Source organism: Watersipora subatra, chromosome 5 (genome assembly GCF_963576615.1).
Source record: "Watersipora subatra chromosome 5, tzWatSuba1.1, whole genome shotgun sequence".
Classification (NCBI taxonomy): domain Eukaryota; kingdom Metazoa; phylum Bryozoa; class Gymnolaemata; order Cheilostomatida; family Watersiporidae; genus Watersipora; species Watersipora subatra.
This window is the reverse complement of record NC_088712.1, coordinates 28,788,741-28,810,934: the sequence shown is the minus strand read 5'-3', so window position 1 is coordinate 28,810,934 and position 22,194 is coordinate 28,788,741. Positions and strand designations below refer to the sequence as shown.

Genomic DNA, 22,194 nt, shown 5'->3' with positions numbered 1-22,194 from the left:
TCATTTACTTTGGGAGAATCGGTTGGTTCTAACGGAACTATGTTAGTGATATTCCGCCTGACTACACTCCCCCTGCTATCCTGCACCACCACTGAACGGGGCGTTGTGGGGGAACAACCAACAACTTCAGCGTCTCGTTTCAAGTCCCGAACATGAACATTACTACCTGGACTAAGGCAAGGCGGGACTACAACACGACGTCTTTCATCAAAGTTAGCTTTACACTGAATTCGACTGAGGGACTCTTTGGTACGGACAGCTTCCAGATCTGGCTGTTTGGGAGTTAGAACTGAAGGCAGAGAGGGTAGTGTTGTGCGAATTTTGCGACTCATTAGCAGTTCACTCGGGGAGAGACCATTTTCTAGTGGAGAAGACCTGTATGCCATCAGACCTAAATAAGGATCTGGCTCTTTCTTGAGGATTTTCTTCATGGTCTGGACTGCCCGTTCAGCAGCACCATTTCCTTGTGGGTGTTTGGGAGAACTGGTGATATGTGTGAACCCGTACGCCTTAGCAAAAGACCTGAACTCATCTGAGGCGTACTGAGGGCCATTGTCCGAAATTAAAACCTCAGGGACTCCATGGCGGGCAAAAATACTCTTCATGTGTAAGATCACTTTGGAACTAGTGGTCTCTTTTAACAATGCAACTTCGATAAATCGAGAATGATAATCTACTATTAGCAAATACCACTTGCTGTCAAAAAAAAACAAATCACTGCCTAGTTTTTCCCAAGGACGGTTGGGGAATTCCGAACGGAGAAGAGGAGCTTGCTGAACATTAGACTCCTTCCTGCACGCTTCACACCTACGCACCATTTCAGCTATCTGTTGGGACATGCTAGGCCACCATACTGATTGGGCAGCTCTAGCTCGGCACTTTACAATACCAAAATGGCCAGTGTGAATTTTTTCAAGGACCGAAAGACGCTCAATTTGGGGGATTACGATACGGTCATCAAAAACCAGGACACCATCAACTATAGAAAGCCTAGAGCGGCACTCAAAATAGGGACGTAGTAAAATCTCATGAGAAGGGAGGTACGTAGGCCAGCCAGACCTCACATAACTGAGAACGCGGGAGGTGACCTCATCATGCTCTTGTTGAACTTTCAACTCCTCTAAACGAGGTGATGAGGCAGTGCAATAAAGTGCTGACACAGCAAACAACTCAACATCCTCCATTAACATAACATCATCTTCACTGATAGGACCAAGAGAACGTGACAACGCGTCAGCAATAACGTTATTCTTTCCTGAGATGTGTTCAACACGGTAGTGAAACCTCATGAGACGCATTCGAAACCTCTGGATACGGGCTGGGTTTTTGTCTAATTCTATGTCGCTCAGTAGTGGGACCAAGGGCTTGTGATCGGTTTTTATCACTACTTTCAAGCCTATGATATAATCTCGAAACTTTTCGCATGCCCAGACAACACCTAAAGCTTCCTGCTCAATAGTGGCATACCGTTTCTCGGTTTCACTCAGCGCTCGAGAAGCTGCACTGACTAATCGCAACTCCCCATCATCTTGCACTTGAAACAGGGCAGCACCGATGCCACCTCGAGAGGCGTCTGTGTGTATAACTGTTTCACGTTGTGGGCTATATGGTGCAAGTTCTACTGAACGCTTCAACTCTTCCTTGACACCATTGAACGCTTGTTCCTGAGCTCTATCCCAAATCCACACAGAATTTTTGTGAAGTAACTCTCGCAATGGAGCACTGAGTTCACCAAGCTTGGTGGTGAACTTGCTGAGCTGGTTTGCCATACCTAAGAAACTACGGACATCCTTAACACAGGTTGGCTTGGCAAAACTTTCAATGCCTTGAATAGCCTCAGGGTTAGCGCGAATACCGGAAGCAGATATGACATGACCGAGAAATTTTATGCTGCTGCAGGAGAACTTGCACTTATCAACATTTAGAGTCATACCAGCCTCAATCATCCTACTCAACACAGCACGAACTCTGGCATCATGCTCAGCAGTGGATTTTCCCCATATGCACACGTCATCCATATGGACTATTACGCCTTCGAGGCCATCCAGAACTTGAGACACAATTTTGGAATACAACTCTGGGCTAGATGACAGACCGAAAGGCAACCGATTAAAAGCAAACCTACCAAATGGAGACAAGAATGTGGTTAACATTTTTGCTTTAGGGGAGAGAGGAATTTGGTAAAAACCCGAATTGGCATCAAGGACAGTAAAAACGGTACCATTTCTGAGTTTGGCAAGACTTGACTCAACGTGAGCCATTGGGTGAACCTCTCGACGGACAACTTTGTTTAATTCTGTGTAGTCAACACAAATTCGGACTTTTTTGTTGGCTTTAGGAACAACAACCATAGGGGCGCACCAATCGGTAGGCTCACTGACGGGGGACACGACACCTTTGGTAACCATATCGGCTAGCTCTTGTTTAACATTAGGCAACAACGGATAGGGCACGGACCGTGGGGTGTTGATAGCGAAGGGTCTGCAGTCAGGGCGTAATTCTATGCCTACTTCCTGTTTCATCTTACCTAAGCCTTGAAAAAGTTTAGGAAACTCACTACGAAATACACAAAGTTCAGTAGTATCGTAAACAGAGTCTACATCACATCCACAAGATATCAAACCTAGTTTAACACATGCACTGCGACTAAGTAACGCTTTGGTTTGATTTACAACATACATTGTTTCACTATGGCTAACGTTATTGACAGTAAGTACAGCCCTAAATGAACCTAGTACTGGTATCTTAATGTTACCCGGGCCTACAAACTGTTTCTTTGTTTTTTCAAGGGCTACATGTACACAGAGTGTACTAGGTAGTATGGAAACGTCTGCGCCGGTGTCCAACTTGAACTGAACGGGCGCATCGAGCTTGTCAACAGAGATGGTTTTTGTCCACACACCCACACTGGTGTCGGTTATTTCACCAAGAAATATGCGTTCTTCTTCTTCTACTTGGCTGATGTTGGGTTCAGATTTAGATCTACACACTTTAGCATAGTGACCGACCTTTCCACAAGATTTACAGCTAACGTCTTTGGCAGGGCATGTTCCTCTTGTATGCGTCAAATATCCACATCTGCCGCATGGAATGTTATTACTCAGCTTGCTGACGTTACTACTCGCTAGGTGGTTGCTCCTAGACTTGGGTCTGCTGCTGCTTTGAACTCTTGAGACGGCGTCGACGGTGTCAGATTTGTTTGCCGCAGCTCCACCATGCCCAGCCAAGTCTTTCATGTGTTTGTCCACCTCTTCTGATTGTCGAGCCATGTTAATGGCAACTCCTTCTGTTAGCTGGTCCACATTCATCTTTTGCATTTCACGGCTGCAGTCAGTGTCGACGATGCCAACTACTATACGGTCTCGCATTTGCTCAGACCTGTTTGAAAACTCACACCTGTCTGCAATGTCATTAAGGGCTCGGATATATTGCTCAACTGTCTCTCCTGGCTGTTGATCGCGTCTGAAGAACCTAGCCCTTTCATAAATAATGTATTTACGTGGGGTAAAATATTGCTGAAAAGCTTCAGTGACTTTTTTGTAGCTTTTTGCATCATCAGCGGACAGACTTAGGCCATTAAATATGCCTTCACTTTTACTTCCTAGGCAGTATAAGAAACTGTCTATCTGCAACTGCTCTTCATCTTCACTGAGCTTCGCTACTGCATGATAGCGGTTCCAACGAGCAAACCATTCCGTCCAGTTTGCCGGGTCAAAGTCAAACTCCTTCGGAGGATTAAATTTTGGCATTATATGTTAGAGAACGTATCTAAATATATGCAATCAGTGTTTGTGCATCTAGAATTAGCACGTACTGGGCACCATGTTGTGTTTTAGCATACTGATGCGAAGGATGTAACTTGGAAATGAATATTTCGGTGAACATTTATTTAACCGGAAACCGACTGAATCTCGATACGTTTACATAATAGCATTACGAGAATAAGGAAACAATACTACATAAGTATTGATCTCCAAAAGAGTATTACGATTATACAACACAACTACCTCATTGTCGTGATGGTCATAAAGCGGTAGTTAGAAGAGCAACTAGTTAATGTTAACAACTTGCCCTGGTGTGGCAAATGTTATAAATAAAAATTCCTAACAACTGAAGTGAAAAGCTCAAAAGCTTGTAGCATAGTAGTTAGACTAATGAATGTCAGCAGAAGTTCACCTATCGGAAGAAGACAACTTTACAGCTTGATTGTTTATTGTGACTCTAAGAAGCAAATACAAACAATGATCACTAGCGAATAATAAGCGAATAGTGTATTATACCAAAGACCGGTGCGCTATTTGCCAGTAGAAAAGTTATATTATTTATTTTGCTTTTGAAGTGCCTATTCATTCATTTCTTTCTAATTTTTTTCTAGACATTCTCATCAATCAATCTGAATCAATTTAAATTTCTATCATTCTCTTACTCACTGTTACTCTAAAATATACTTACATGTATATCTGTCCATAAACACAGGACATAGACATAGACACAGGAAATAGAGACAGGAGTTAATATGTAGATTATGATGATGAATTCGAGGGTGTTTATGGACTGATGCAAGTATATTTCAGAGTAATAGTGAGTAAGAGAATGATAGAAACTTAAGTTGATTCAGATTGATGAGAATGTGTAGAAAAGAATTAGAAAGATTAGAATGAATAGGCACTTTAGGAGGAAAATAAAGAATATAACTTATCCACGAGCAAATCGCAAATGGCGCACCAGTCTTCGATATATTAGTATGAGAAGTGAGTCTAGCTGTCTCTACATAGTTTTTGGTATTCATTGAGGAGACAACTCATATTCCTCAGTTCATCCCTTCATTGTATTCCTCAGTTTGCATTTGCACTTTGTATGAGCCTGTTTATACTGCAGTTGCTAAGTAGGGGGCCTACATGGCGTTCAGTGTATATCTATATAATAATCCACCAACATTCTCAGAGTCATCACACCTTACATAGCTGCCGACCATAAGTACATCTTATAAAACTGTTAGTTTTATTTCTCAGGTATTTCAATTAATAGCACTAAATTATTGAAGTATTATTCCAATATTACTTCAATCTGTCTGACCATCCATTACATTCCTATTTCCCTGAAAAATCACTACACCTTATATCAGACACCAACACCTTACCACATTATAGAACAGAGTTATGCAAAGATAGCTTTTTCTTCTAATACTAATAATTCTAATTCACTATTGCTAATGTTTTGTCTCATACTGTAGTCTAATTTGATTTAAACAGCCTCGACCCTTGATAATAAAGTTCATCTCTATTTATTAATCTATCTTTCCTTCTTGAATCACTTTTAATAAGTTCTATTTAAATAATTTTCTCAAACTAAAAAGTATATCCTTGATATTCTCTGACATGCAAAGCAGAAAAGGAGTACAATTCATATAGCAGCGGAACACATTACTAAAAATGAACCACTTAGTTCAGAATCTGAGAGTAAGCATTGGAATGTATAGTTTCCTGTGTGAACATTTACAAGTAGTTATTGATCTTCTACCTGATTGAAAACACATTAATTTTAGTCAATCCTCTGCAGACAACGATCTTATCTATCATATGAGTGCTAAAATAATTTAATCTTACATTTATTGTGTAATATTTGATATACCATTAATCAGCTGCTTGTGGTAACAGCAGTTAATAAGAATTGAACTCGCCAAAGAGCACCTGTGATCCATGGCAGTTTTAGCGTATTGCACTTGTCAGAGTTAATAGAGATGCAACAAGCATGTTATTGAGGCTACAAGGAGTAACTGTGAACAGGTGTGATGTAAAACTCACTATACTAAAACATAAACTTGGTAATGAAAATATCTCTTACAATATTTTTTAGTTTATTCTTGATTTTACTTGCTAAGGACGGGGCATAGTAACCCAGCTGGTCAGAGCATGCCAGGCTATGGTATGGACGTAGCGCAAGGCCAGACCGACATTCATCTAGAAGATATATTTTACTAGGTGAATGCCCTGCGTTGCACGGCCAATAAAGAAACGGCCTATAAACATTACAGTACCTACATTACCTTACCTACTACATCACCTTTACACTACCTGCAACTGTTTATAGGCTGTTTTTATGGCTGTGCAATGCCGGGTATTCACCTAGTGAGGCCAGCTGGTAATCATTACGTGTGACGCTATGCGCATTTTAGCTGATGTAATGAATATTCTGACATTTATTGATTGCCATGCTCAGTTGAAAGAATAGTCTAATGGGTAACCTCATCGCCTCCAGAACTGCATTTACTGAGATTGAATCCTCTGCGGAATGGATTTTTGTTACTAAAACTTCATCACCCTAACTGGACAGACGGACATTTATGTATATAAATTACTTTATTGGTAATAATATCCTTTAAAACAAAAATGTTTTCCAAATTATTTCATACAAGATTCATAAAATAAAAAAGGCAGCAGTTCGTATTCAGCGTTAAAGTTGAATGCTTAACCAAGACGGCCCCCTGTTGTCCCCAAATGTATTGTAATACTCAGAACTTCTTATAGACCTTTGTACTGTCTTTGCATTTGCCAAATAGCAAAGAACTATATTACCTATAAATTTACTAAATAGTGAAGTACATGTACTATTAATATCAAGAGTGAACAATCAACTGAAAACTTTTAAAATCTTCTCATTTTAAAGTGTGTACAAGAGAAAGATGGCAGCTGAAGTTTACGTAGATCGATTTAACATAGTGCGTTAGGTTTTTTTATCAGATTTTCAACCAACGGCATGAACTAGAATGTGCAAGTTTTGCTATAGCTACTACTAGCTTACTATAGCTACATTTACTTACGTCTATGAGTTTGTACTTGGTCTCTAGTATCCGAGTAAAAATATAAACTTTTTACACGCTGTAAGTTATACTTGTAGAGATGCAATAAGATACACTGAACCAGAAAAAGAGTAAGAATAAGTTAATGCGAATACTCACATTGTCGGTGACTGGTTTCTTTTCGCCTGGAGGTGTCATCCTGTTGAACTACAGCTGAATGGAGATGGCAAAATGAGAGGGAAGAAGCCTGCTCCCAGCTCTTTTACTTGGCTCCACTTATTGCCAAGAACACAGTTGTTAAAAAGGGTCCATCATCACTAGAGAGTGTCTATTGTTGCTAAAGAGTGTGTCCATTGTTGAGACAGTGCATCATTTTTGCTACAGTAGTAAGCAATCTGTTGAAAAATTGAGTATAGTCTCTGCTTAGCTTACTGTTGGACAAAAAACTTCGACCTCTGGAGACACGCCCAGTTGCAGGGAGCAATTTAAGGTTGAATGTCATTCCTGCCACCACCAGTTGCCTTGTTTGGGAAATGAACTCCCAACCTTTTGTTTGTTGGTCAGTCGGTCTTGACTACAAGACTACGACCGCTCTTTCACTACCAAGTACCTATCGTTACCAAGGATTATCCATTTTTCTTTAGGCGGCTCCTTTTCTGCTACAGAGTCTACTTTGGCCAACCACGGGCCAGCTTTGTTTTCGCATGGTTTTATAGAGAACTAGCATTAAGTTTAACATTGTCCAGTAGGTACATTTCCTTTTCAATCAGGTAGCCCTCAGCAAGCGTGTAGATTTCCAACGGCTTGCGACACTGCCTTCGCAACATTCTATGAACACATTCAGTAAGGGCAACTGTCCTTAATGAATGGGAAAACGCATTCTGGTGTTTCTAATCAGACGGGTGCTGAAGAGGCTGGTTCTCAGGATCCAGACAGCGTTTTGAAACTAAATATTTTTACCAACTAGGTAGAAGGTATGAAACATGTGTGGAATTTAGACGAAATAAACCACGAAATATAGAAATGGATAGAGTTTATGCAGAACAACACACAAAGTGGGATTTGTTAATAGAGTTACTCAGTTGCTAGAAGTGACGCGTTATGTCAAAGCTAACAGGTACTGCTAAATGTTGTTTCTGTTAGAGTTTAGCATTAGTTGCGAAACAATCCACCGTTTGCTGTGGTAAGAGTCCTGTTATTATTTAAATTAGAATGCATAGGAATGAAAAGGATGCTATGGCGAGGCAACTGACTTTTTATGTGAAATATAAGCAGTCGTTAGCCAGGTTTTCTCTTGCAATAAAATCAATATAGTATACAATCTTTATAAACTAACATTAGCCCTTTTGACCTCCGACCTACTTTCTGCATGTTCAAAAAGTGTCAACTTTTTCCTTCCAACGCAGCAAAAAATGCTAGTGTAATTTTCTATATTTAAAAAAACACGTGGATCAACATTTTATGTCAAAGTGAAACGAAAGAATTTTCTTGTGTCTAAAGTTTCTGGCTACTGACTTCTGGCCGAAACAATAATAGCAGCTGAACTGAATGAACTGAGACCAAGTGGTATCGACTAATGCTGGCCACGGGTTATAAAACTCGTTGAACTCACAGGTTTATCTTCTCTTGAGTCTCGGGTAATAGAGATTTTGAATATTTCGATCTTGCAGGTTCGGACTTGCGAGTTCAGGTTTTGGTACACGGATCCGTCGAGTAGAGTGGACAAAAACTCAGTCTATTGCGCCCTGCGCTCTAAACACTGTTAGATAACCCTCCTGTTAACCCTTTGAACCCTGGTCTTTTTGTCAATGTGCGTCAGTAACCCTGGGCAGTATGTCCAACGATCCGAAGTTTTTAAACTTTTATTATATATATCTGGAAGTGATCATAATACAATGATATTTGGTAAAACACTAGTAAAAAATTCGGGCAACCCACAGCAAATGCCATCAAACAGAAAAAAGCTATACTTTACTATTATTCGGGCTAAAACTATGAAAGTTTGTACGATTTAAAAAAACTCGTAAAAATGTTTACAATAACATCATATTCATTGAGCACATGTTCATCTTTATTTTAAATTATTCAAAATATACTGGAAAATTATAATTAGTATTATAAAATTCTTTATTTGCATCACAATCATTTATGACCTACCAACAAACGAGTCATGACGATTTTTTTGCGATATCGTTCAAATAAAATTTGTTATTAAAATGATGGAAGTAGGTAAAGATATTTGAAAACTACAAATCGAAGTGAAATTTCTGGTCTAATATCTTGTGCAAAAATTAATTTGATTGGTTCACGCTGTTACTTAGAAACAGCTTTTGTAAACAAAGCCATGTGAATGCCGAATTCTGGCCAATAGAGATTCTGACAAACCCTACGCATTGCCTGAAAACCGACAGTTGGAGTTCAAAATTTAAAGGGTTAAGGCTGCGAGCACAAATATCGGTCGTTAGAAAATAGTACGAAAAACTAAATAATATGAATAGAATTATAATTACATTGTAAATTTTAGAACATGTCTGATGTTTGAAAATTTTAGACCTAAAACCCGTATCAATAAACCCAATACCCGAAAAAACCGTTGGCCAAGAGGTACTCGTGCCACGCACTAGTATCGACAATAGGACTAATGACTATAGGACTAGCGACCATATGACTAGCGACCATGAATAATGACCATAAGACTAACGACCATATGACTAGTGACCATATGACTAACAATCATAGGACGAAAGACCATATGACTAGTGACCATATGACTAATACCCATACAACTAATGACCATATGACTAACGACCATATGACTAACGACCATAGGACTAACGACCATATGACTAACGACCATATGATTATATGACTGATGAGCATAAAACCGAGAGGAATAAGCTGTTGTAATTGTATTGAAGTAATTATACCAAACGTTGCCACCACTAATGGACAAAAAAGGAATAAGATTTGTAGAGAAATATATAGCTAACTGTACTAAAAGAACTTTAACTAGTGTAAACAACAATTCCGACTAAGAAAGCATCGACTTTCACATCAGTTGACAAGCGACACCTTACAGTAGCACAAAGGTTAGACCTCGGAGAGTTAAAACTATTAGCGCATAAATGCGTGGGATGATGCCAACTAGATCTTGGATATTATCCCTCAAGCAGATCCTGAGATTCAGTAGTTATTGTATTGGTTGCCCATACCAGTGTTGTACTGTGCAGGTGGTTGTTGAGGGTGGGGTGCTCGGGGTGCCATGTACTGTCCGCTGTTTCCACCCATCATTCGACTCTCCAAAGGCTAAAATACAGAAAACCAAGCCACAAGATAATTTTAATTAATGCATATGAGGTTGTTGACATGTGTAATAATGGACCTTTGAATTAAAAATAACAGGCTGTTATCATGTAGAGTTTCCACCAAGTTATGTTGGTAAAAAATATTAATAGATATAAGGTAAAACTGCCTAGCTCGGCTGCTTAATCCATACGGAGTCATAAAAATACCAGCTGGACCACCCATAATATTGCTGCAAGGTCACACATACTAAGGGCACATATAACACAGCCGTCCAAAAGAATAAGATGAATATAAAATATAGGAATGTTTGCAAGCACTTGTTAGAGCCATGCACACTGCTATTACTATGATAGACTAGTGACACAAAAGACAAAGATGTGGTTGCATCAAAAAGGTCGATTTAATGAAATCAAGACCACTAAAAGGCGAAAACATCAGCTACAATTTGATGTCATTTTTGTTTTTGTAGACTAACCCTGTCCAGAGATATATGCATTTGAAGCTCAGATTCCAGCGGGCGCTTCATTCATGACGTAACGAGTGATACATCTGAAAAGAGTCCACGAGCGATAAATATAAGATCGCTTCATTAGCCAATCATCAGCACGAAATTTTTATATAGGTCGTAATAAATGTTATCACTCATAAACGCGTTGTCTGTGATCTCAAATTTAGGGATTTTACTCTATTATTACATTGGATCGACATCGATATTTACTAAATTAATTAACATCCGTACTTTAATGAATTACTCGATCGACACGTTTTATTGACGAACAACGCAATTGTAAAAATTACTGTAAAGTTACTGCGAAGGCGACTCCGAGTTTTCTGAGCATCAGGTAGTTAAAGTGGTAGAGAAAGATAGGAGAATGGAGGTAAAATTATCTTTTACTTTGAGTCTCCTATCGATATACCGTTGCGTTTACATTCAGATTATATTTCCCTCTTTGAGGTTATAATGTAATTTCTTGTGAGCGCGTGCGAGATAAGGACGCACAGTGAGTTCTTGACGGCTTCTTTTTAATCCATAGCATCTAGCAATACAATTGCTTAGATTGATGAATATACTAAAGATAATACTTTTAGTACTCACAAATACATTTACTAATTAATAGAGTTATAACTTTTTGCTATCACCAATCATCGTTTTATAATTTTTTATCATTTCACCTAGCTATATTTGCTTCAAATTTTCTCTTGCAGATTTAGCTAGTAAATTAGATTTACATTGTATGATTTGACTTTAGATGTTCACTTCTCACTAGGGAAAGTTAAGAAAATCGATTGATCAATGCACATCTTCAACTTCCAGAATCAAAGCTTCGAATCGCTGGCTTGGCGTACTTATGTTTTTGTTAAACATTTATTCATTTTTAAAATTACACTCGCAATCTAACTCCCAATTTGAAAACTTTCAGTAGATACACGTTTGAATGACATATATTTATTGTATTTGATTTATTGATTACAGGATGTTGATGTGGTCCCACCAGCCGAAGCAGCTTTATCAGTGTGAAAACTGCCATAAAGGGGAAAGAGAGACTTGAATGTGTGCTGCATACACCATGATGTTTTGTTTAAGTTTGCTGCAGTAGATGAATTTGTCCTATTGTATGAGCTGAAACTATGTGAGTGGCCACGACTACGACGTGACCGTAGACCGGTAGAATTGGTAGTCGGTACAAAGATCTTTACACAGCATTTAGAAGAAGCTAATATGACAAGTCTTTAATTTCCCTTGTTTGAGGCGTTTGAGACATTGGTAATATCATTGTATCTGTAGCTGGATTAAGAATCTTATTCTAGCCAACATGAGCAACTACAAGATAAAATATATGCCAATAGAGCCGCGTAGGACTACTTTTATTGCAATAGCCGATGTGAATACGAGAGATAGAGACAGGTTGTATCACGCGTTACATCATTTTGGGCAAGTCTGTGCATGTTTTTTGGCCTGGGCGTTTTTATGCGATCGAATTTTTTCGATTTTAATCTTCAAATATCTTGACAATGAGATCGCCTAACACAACATACAACATACTGATAGACAAAGAAAAATACTTTCTTTTAAATTCAACTTAAATTTGACGCAACCACATCTTTAACATACGGTAGACTACAGTGCACAGTGATATATCATATAGATCATTTGATGCTTGAAAGGTGTCATTTCAATTGACATGACACTTGAAACTGTAAGCATTACATATGCCACTCGACATAAAACACTTGACAGTGCAGACTTAATAACGGCTCCTGTCAGAGGCACTTATCATGTAGTATAAAGGATATGATGCTAGTATCTCATTTAGATATTAATCACAGTAAAACTACAGAAAGTGAATGATGATAATGGGTGATCTTCTTCTTGTTCCTGTGTTGATACAGAAATCTTGCTCAGAATAGCAAGAGGCCATCGTGAAACTGATTTCAATAAAAGGATGGAGGTGACTGTGTATCTAAGGCTTTCTCCGAGAAAATATTGACATAGAGCATCAGGTTTCTAATAAAGCATTAGATCAGATTCCAAGTTGCGACCTTTTCTGTAGATTTTAGAAAGAGAACCTATCGATTATTCACTGTGATAAAGTTCCCAAATATCTGATTAGAATAATAAATTAAACTACCTGATAGGGCTGACTGAATTGAGGGTTGTAGGCTCCTGCTGGTGGCTGCTGTGTGGGAGGGGGTTGTCCTCCAGTCATATATCTACCCATAGATTGCTGTCCTGGATTGTATTGCATCATATTGCTGTGTCCCTGCTGGCCTCCCATCATCATATTTGCTAGAAAATAATTATTGTCCATGCTGAGTTTTTGGTTGACGATAGCGGCACTTCAGGTGTTGTATCCTGCGGCTAGGGACAAACACCCGCAAGCATAATGCAGTAAATGGTTAGTAAGCAACTCATTATTGACTCTTTCACTACCGCAATGTATCGGCTCAGGTTACCTTCTCTTTGTGGCCGGAAGCCATAACATCGGCTTTTAGTTTACCAATGATTACTCAGCTTTTGATTCAGATAGACCAATCAGATTTAGTCTCCATGAAAACAAGCTTGTTGCTAACGATATAGACTAATCAGCAGGCCTATCAATAGCGACTCACTGATTATCAAACAGAAAGTTCACAGTGGAAAAAGCATGGACAAAAGAGAATACCGCAATCATTTAAGCTGTAGAAGTTTGTAACATTCGTAAGTTATGGCCACACATAACAAGTTTTTCGTTCATTTTGACCAAAATCATGAAATGAACGAAAAGCACAGAATTATTTAGCCGAAATTCACAGAATTGTCTGAGCTGTGCATGCACACCGAATCGTCGACGAAACGCTTTTAATTGGCTAAACAAATTATTAGCGAACACGATTTTAGCAGCTTTTGCAATTTATATAGTCCAAAACAAAAACACGACACGCAAGAAAAATACTAACGCAATATGCCATAGTAAATACGATGTAACTGACTCGATTACGCTATTGTTGGTTCTTTATTGTTTGGACAGCTACATGGCTACAAATCGTTTCTTTTTTAATAATATTAATTTCTTGTTAGCAGCAAAACTTCCGTTGTGAAAAGAGTTGCCATCTTTAGCGCAATCAAGTCATTGCATCGTATTCACTATGACAAATCGCATTAGTATGTTTTTGCGTGTCGCGTAATGTGCCTTGGACTACATAAATATCAAAAGCTGCTAGAACCTTGCCCGCTAATAATTTGTTTAGCCAATTGAAAGCATTTCGTCGACGATTCAGTGTGCATGCACAGCTCAGACAATTCTGTGAATTTCAGCCAAATAATTGTGTTTTTCGTTTATTTCGTGATTTCGGTCAGAATGAACGAAAAATTCGTAACGTATGGCCATACCTTTAGCCATTGGGACTCCAGTAATTCTATATCGAGTGATTCTGACTCTTCTAGTGCATGCATTTCATGTGAAAATTTGTAACGGTAATCGAATATTAAGGCGACAGTCAAAATACGACTATCGAAATCGCTGGCAAAATATTGTTGGTAAAGTTTGTAAAATCTTTTACGGTTTTTAAATTAAGTTAATTTAAGATTTTTTTCCTAATAAAGTATCTTTTTTTCAACAACATGTTTTTTAAATTAAGTGGATATCTTCATTCTTTTTTAAGGTATCACAAAATTAGTGGACGTTATGTCAACATTTGTGTGAATAGAAAAAATAAATTCGGGCAGTGCTAGAAATAAGTTCGGTAGCGTAAGAGTTAACCCTTTGGTGGGTGAAATATCATTTACGCCATTTATATTTTGCACTCTCCCACAAAAAAGAGCGATATTAATGACGCCCGCATCAGAACTTTTTTTAAAAACAGTTTTTATACATGTCGAAGCAACCCACGGAGTTAAACGAAAGACTACTTTACATAAAACATATTACAATACTACACTGATACCGTTGTTACTTATTTCCATCAATGTTGCTTTAAAAGTTATGAGAAAAGACCGAAATACATTAGTGTGAAGACGACACATCGTCACAATGGCGACTTCAGATGCTAGTACGACGTATGCTGCTCATGAAGAGCACTCTAATCATCCATCTAAACATTTTAAAATCTTAGGATCTGATTTTGAAACCCTTTATAGATGAATCCAAAGACAGTAAGTCCCATTTATACCCCATAGACTCAGAATCAGAGTGTAGTTCTGATGAATCTGTCGATCAATCCACATCAATCCACAAATCTACATCTTCACTAAAACCACATTAACCACAACAACGACAAAAATAGTTCACGTATATTAATGTAATCCAATCATTATTAGTATCATTCTGCAGAGAACTTTCTACTGATCAATTTTTATTCAGAGGTTATAAAAATCAAACAAACTGTTTTAGTGTTACAACCAAAATAGTAACCGTTTGACACATACAACTTTTTAAAATCTTATTTGCCCCGAGAAAAGGAAATGTTTAGAATTTGCCTACCAAGGGTTAAAAGATGGTATACAAACACTATCTATACATGGAAGATAACATAAAATATGTTACATACTTTTACGACTCTGTGAATAAGCTCTCCGGGTCTAAGGATATTTCAATCACATAGCATCAGGCTAGTTTTAACAAAACTAAGCCAAGGGTTAAAAGATGGTATACAAACACTATCTATACATGGAAGATAACATAAAATATGTTACATACTTTTACGACTCTGTGAATAAGCTCTCCGGGTCTAAGGATATTTCAATCACATAGCATCAGGCTAGTTTTAACAAAACTAAGCCTACTGAATGCATGATCTCTAAATCTAACCTCTGTTGCTAACCAAGTATGCTTACCTTGGGTAGGAGGAGGCGGTGCTTGTCCGTAGCCAGGTGGCTGAGCTGAATATCCTTGGTTAGCTATTCGACTTCCATACTGTGAAGTCGATGAGTATTGTGGAGGAGGAGGCTCGTACTGTTCAGTTATAGAGCCGCCCATCTTCCCTTTCCTGCTCAGCATGATGGAAAGTTGTTCCTTGGTGTTGGACTGACCATGAGCTACATCCATGCCATAGCCTGGCATGCTCGGACCAGTTGGGTTACTATACCCCATCCCTAGCAAGTAAAATCAAGTATAAACTCAAATATGCGTAATGAGATATTTTTATAGCCATATGCATATCAGAGAATATCAAGTATATCTAACTTTCCAAAAAGGTTATATTACTAGAAATTAGCGAAGATGATTCAAGAAGAAAAGGTCCAACATTTGCCGTTTTATGAGATCAACCTGTATTTACGGGTGACGGCTAACTCACCGGTCAACTGCCATAAAAAAATAGCAAAGCAGTGCTATGGAAATGTGACCTAAAACTCATGTACATTACAAGAAAACTAAAGCTTCAGATGACCTTAAAATGACCTGAAATTTATTGAATATCTATGAAATGTAGTGCTTGTAGTGCACAACACTGTTAGCAGATTGTCATTCTACATGGTTTAATAGAGCTGTGTTAGCATTTTGAAACTTGGGCCCTGGGTAATTCGAGGAGTTGTTTTCCCACCAAATCCTATACTCAACTGCATAGTTTCACTTTGTTTTTCTGCACTTGCAGTTTACGTAGGATTACGAGTGATCTTTTAAATTGTTAAATTTTTAATTATTAAATTTTTAATTATTAAACGTTTAATTATTAAACTTTTAATTAATTTTTGTTGTTAAAGTTTTATATCGATTTAAATACCGAGAGCACTTCTTACCGACTGAGAAATAAAACATGGCTGCCGACAGAACATTAGTTTCTAATGATTGCAATTCTTAACAATGAAGGATAAAAATAGAGAAAGCTATAGAGGTTCTTCTCCTCAGCAACAAGAGTTTTACATTAAAACTATTAGTCTTTCTATTCATAACAAACATACACACTCTATCAGACTCAGTGTACTGAATCATTATGTTTCTTCAGTTACCTTTAAAACAGCATTTACTCTATTTGACTTCTGTTTTGTTTATTGAGTTCTACAAGCGTAGAGCTTCAAAATGATATTCAGTTCAAAATGAATTGTGCTATTCTATGAGCTTTCACAGATGATGAAATGTTGTTAATATGGTTTAGGACCAGAAATATCCTTGCATATACAAACTCAGGCTTCACAGTGTTAATAGATTGTATCAACTCTACATGGTTTAATAGAACCCTCAACATACATCACAAATCAATAATTAAATAATCAATAATAATCAATTCCCATACCAGCTTGACCTTGTCGATTCCGGATCTGGTTTTCCAGCGTTTCCTTGACATTGGCCGACCTCGGGTTGTGCAGACGGCTGATGGTACTCTGGGTAGGCATATTGAAAGTACCCTGATAGCCTGGAACCATACTCCGTTGCGGTGTGCTCCAGTTACCTACAGTAGAACAATCCATTTTTACTCAAAGTCTAGTCTCACTGGCTAGGTACTGCCTCAGTGACCGGCAATAGCTCTAATGGCATGAGCTTATATGACTACGATAGCATAAACTTCCAAACACAAGAATGAATACCTTTAAACCCAGAACTTCACGCATCCCACGAATGAGCATTCTTGAAACTGCATATATACTGTGACTGTGCATTACCATGAAGTCAATACTGTGGATTAACTGACACCACGACCTTTCCAAGCACCAGCACTGCATTGCATAAATTGTCAGATGCTATGTTGGTAACGGTGCATCTTAGGTCGGTACAACGCGCATACAAGACACTTACAACGCACAAACTTTGCGGATACAATGCGCATGCACTATCATCACAACGGACATACAACGATCAATAGAAAATAAATAGAATACTTTGTGTAATGTTTTAGACCTGTTTTTATTAACAAACTATAAATATAAATAGAATATTGAATAATAATATAATATTATTAGTTTTATTACTATTATTATACATCAATATTATTAATAATTTACAACACGCATGCGTTGTAAGCGTGTTGTACCGACCTAAGATGCACTGTTGCCGCTATGTTTAGCAACCTCATGAACTGGTACTTCAAACCCAATAACACTTTGAAATAGGGAATCATACATTATTACAGTTCAAACCGATAACATTTGGGTCATTGCCTTGTATTCTCATAAAGATTACAAATTAAAACCGAATAAATTTTTATTGTAACTATATTCAACATGCTAATTGTGGTCAATTGTCTAGCCCACTACTACTCAAATTTGACCAGCAACTGCAATCGCAACAGCAACTGCAAATCAACTCGATACATGATTTTGTGATAAGTTTCGACAAACCTGTGCTCTGCGTGTACGCACGGTGTATTGCAAAATATTTTACTGCGTGTAGCACAGAGAAAAAACAAAAAGAACATGTCATAAACATGGGTGTAATACTCCAGAGATACCAGAAGTCATTGCTGCTCCTGAGCTCAGCCGACTCTCATAGCTTTGCCCTGCGATTCCACCATAATTTGATTTCGTTTGACTGCTGGTACGTGAAGAGCTTCTCCTCTTACTAGCTGGAGCTCTGGTCTTGGGGTCAGGGACACTAGATGCGAGACTTTTTGCCATCTGAGCTCTTGCCTTCAGGTCGGTTTCAGGTTTCGTCTCTTCCTGCAAGAGATTCCAATTGAAAAGATTTTGAAAAGAAAATTGAAAAGATTTTTTGATGTTGATGAATTAAAGAGATGACATACAATTATGAACAGGTTTTGTAGAGAAGAGACTATGTAGAAACAGTAAAAAATTACTCAACGAGTTGCACTCAAAGCTAGGGTCAAGGCCAACCAGTTGAACATGACCAATAGCAATGAAAAGCCTTAATCTGTGACGGCGTTAGAATGTTGAATGTTGAATGTGTTATAGTTGACCTTAACACGAACTGTTTAATGATGACTGCATCTTTGAAATACCACCTGCAGCCCTTGTATATGGGTCAGCTTTTACATCCAAGAAACCGACAAGTCAAAGCTTATTTTTACTACAACTGATCAATTGTCAAACACTGTTTATAATTAAACATATTTTAATTGAGTAAAGGCCCGGGTGTTACAAGAAATAGAAAGATGCAGACATACGACTTCAGCAGCATCTGTCGACTCAAACTCTTCTGGAGGAATAGAAGGTGGCGCCAAATAGTCAGTGTTATCTATAACCTGATGGGTGTGAGGGGCCATCAGTGCATTCTGCTCCTCCTGCTCCAAAGGTTTACGCTCAGACTATAAAAATAGGCAACGGTGATACAATTGACGTACTACCAACACAACTGACAGCATAATTAAGAATACAACAAAAAGAACAACTAACGGTTACTAAGATATCAACTAACATAAAAAGAAGGCACACAACTAACATAACTAACAAAAACTAGCAGAATTACTAACAAAACTATTAACAGACCAACTAACAGAATAACTAACAGAATAACTGACAGAATAACTACTAGAACAACTAACAGGATAACTAATGGAACAACTAACAAAACTACTAACAAAACTATTAACAGAATAACTAACAGAATAACTAACAGAACTACTAACAGAGTAACTAATAGAACAGCTAACAGAACTACTAACAGAACTACTAACAAAAAACTAACGAAAGAACAAACGAAAGAACTAACAGAATAACCAACAGAATAACTAACAGAGTAACTAACAGAACAACTAACAGAATAAGTACTAAAACAACTAACAGGATAACTAATGGAACAACTAACAAAACTAGTAACAAAACTATTAACAGAATAACTAACACAGGGGTGCTCAACCTTTTCATAGTGAGGGCCAATATGAAAAATTATCTGTAGGCAGGGGGCCGAGATTACATCTACATAAGTTAGGTCAAAGTTGCTATACTCCTTGTTTGCACACAGAGTTCCGTGAACTGATTAATTAAGATTTACAGTGCTATTTACAGTAAACTTTATTTAGGTTGGTAAAATAAATTGTACAACTAAAGTAAATGAGATATACATGTACAGGTACATAAATTGAACATTTCATGGACAGTTACAAACACTATAACATGTAATTAGATATTTCAGTGTGATACTTGGCATTGCTTTTCTCTGACTATTCTATCAATGTCAGGCTGGGAAGCTGAGGAAGCCAGTCTTAGTTGCTGGGTCAAGTGTTCATCAGTGATAGTTGTCCTGTATTTATTTTTGGTATGCTTCATACAGCTGAAGAACTGCTCGTATAGATAAGTCGAGCCAAACAAACTGCCCATGAGTAAAGCATGTTTGTATAGGCCTGGAAATCTTTGTTTTGGAAGAAAATCACGGTAAAATTCTACAAGTTCATGGCTGTTGTGATGCTGGCTCAGCCTTTTATCAGCTTGAATATCAATCAGTTCCATTTGTAGAGGAGCAGGTGCTTCTTCTGCGTCGACTGAGAATGGGTCTTCAAAGATGTTGATATGCATGCAAGTGCCATCAAATTGAGCAAACCTTCTGCCAAATTCAGCAGCAAGGCCAGTCAGGAGCTTTGCATATGGCTCTGCACTGATATGATTTTCAACACTCTGTTGTCGCTCCAGCAGGCTCTTAAAATGTGTGCAGTTTCCATTTTGAAGTTGACCGACCCACAGATTTAATTTACACCGGAAAGCTGTTATATGGCTCCACAGAGATGATACATGCTGCTGCGTTCCCTGTAGTTTGCGGTTGAGATCCGCCATATGCTCAGTAATGTCCGCCAGGAAAGCACGATCATTTATCCACGCCACATTTCTGAATTCTTCAAGGTTACGTCCTTTGCCTCTCATGAAAGTATTGATGGGATCTAAAAGACTGAGAAACCGACGAAGTGTTTTTGCACTACTGAGCCATCTCACTTTACAATAATATGTCACGTCTTGAAATTCTGCTTCAATCTCCTTCAGCATCTCTTTGAACTGGCGGTGGCTCAAAGCTCGAGCCCTTATGTAGTTTACTGTGGATACAACCAATTCCATGACATGTCCCATCTTAAGGTGCTGTGCTCCTAAATTTTCCTTGTGAATGACGCAGTGGTACACGATAGGAGAGACATTCCACACTCTGGACTTCAACAGCAAGCCAATTAAGCCTGTGTGTTCTCCAGTCATTGCCGGCGCACCATCAGTGCATATCCCTGATAACTTCTCAAGTGGTAGATTGAAATCATCAAGTTCTTTGAGCAGGTTGTCGAATATGTCTTGACCAGTTGTGGTTGCCGTGAAGGCTGCTCATTGTGAGAAAATCCTCTGTGATGCTGAACTGATCATCAATACCTCTGACCATGATGGCAAGTTGTGCTATGTCTGAATTATCTGTACTCTCATCAAGCGCAATGCTAAAGTAGATAAAATTGCTTGCAACCTCTTTGAGTTTGCGCTCAATGTCCTTACTCAATGTTTCAATCCTTCTAATTACTGTGTGCCTTGATAAAGAGATGCTCTCCAGTGCTTCTTTCTTGTCGGGGCAAAACTCTTCCACAAATGCTGTCAGTACCTACAATACAATAGTCAATAACAATACTTTCATGTGCTGTTGAATATGCTGATAAAATTTAAATAAAACATAAAATTCATGCAAATATAATACACATATAAATGGTACCCAAACAAGAACCGGTAATATTCAGCATATTGATGAAATAGAGATAAACTTACCTCTTTTGCAAACTCTCCATGTTGAAATGGCAGCTGCCTCTGGCCAATTTTGTTAGCTATCACCAAACCACACTTTGTAGCCTTTTCACTGATTTCAGTGTAGCGGGTGAACAAGCGCTGCTGTGATGTGAGATTTTTTGACAGTGTTTCATACTTCTCTGCTCTCTCTCAGCCATTGTGCTGGTCATACTGTTGTGCATGGCGAGTAGTATAATGCCGTCGAATATTATATTCTTTGAGAACTGCTATAATTTGGTTGCAAATTACGCAGACAGCCTGATTTACAGAGTGGTGTTTCACAAAATAGCTTAATTTCCAATCGTTATCAAATTCTCTGGCCTCTTTGTCTATCTTCCTTTTACTTGCCATGCTTGTGTTTAACCCGTGTTTAAATGAATGAACCGATTTATAAACCAACAGTTAGCAGGTCAGTTAGGGAAATTCTCTAAAAACTGGGGATTTTACCCACATGTGCAGTAATATCAGACAGGAAGAAAAAAGTGATGCAAGGGAAGGGGATTTCCAAGAGTCATAGCATAGCTGTTAACATGGTCAGAAAGTGTGGCTACAATTGGCCTACATTTCTGCTAAGTTAGGGCCTGAACTTGGGCAGAAAATTCAGTATAAAAATTTTAAATTGGTAAAGTCTCTGGGGGGCCGCATAAAATCAGGCTGAGGGCCGCATCCGGCCCCAGGGCCGCCTGTTGAGCGCCCCTGAACTAACAAATCGACTTACAAAATAACTAACAGAATAACTAACAGAACAACTAACAGAACTACTAATAAGAAAACTAACAAATGAACTAACAAACCAACTAACAGAATAACTAACAGGATAACTAACGGAACAACTAACAAAACTAGTAACAAAACTATTAACAGAATAACTAACAAATCAACTTACAAAATAACTAACAGAATAACTAACAGAACAACTAACAGAACTACTAAAAGAACTACTAAGAAAAAAACTAACGAAAGAACTAACAGAGTAACT

The 22,194-nt window shown here is 38.2% G+C and overlaps 2 protein-coding genes across 2 annotated transcripts in view; both read right to left on the bottom strand.

Annotated features, from left to right (window-relative positions):
* Positions 1–2,430: 2,430 nt before the first annotated feature.
* Positions 2,431–3,749, bottom strand: LOC137397253 (uncharacterized). The gene is made up of 2 exons (XM_068083541.1): positions 2,700–3,749; positions 2,431–2,481 (listed from the first exon to the last, which is right to left on the bottom strand). Exons 1-2 carry the CDS (start codon positions 3,747–3,749, stop codon positions 2,431–2,433), a joined length of 1,101 nt encoding a protein of 366 aa, XP_067939642.1.
* Positions 3,750–9,693: 5,944 nt separating this feature from the next.
* Positions 9,694–22,194, bottom strand: part of LOC137397623 (mediator of RNA polymerase II transcription subunit 12-like protein) — a 64,081-nt gene continuing 51,580 nt past the window's right edge. Inside the window, exons 34-39 of the mRNA XM_068083917.1 lie at positions 18,641–18,781; positions 17,969–18,176; positions 16,817–16,972; positions 15,420–15,677; positions 12,736–12,893; positions 9,694–10,105 (exon numbers count right to left, since the gene is read on the bottom strand). Coding sequence (XP_067940018.1) covers positions 9,983–10,105; positions 12,736–12,893; positions 15,420–15,677; positions 16,817–16,972; positions 17,969–18,176; positions 18,641–18,781 — 1,044 coding nt within the window. The 3' untranslated portion in view covers positions 9,694–9,982. The remainder of the gene's footprint in view (positions 10,106–12,735; positions 12,894–15,419; positions 15,678–16,816; positions 16,973–17,968; positions 18,177–18,640; positions 18,782–22,194) is intronic.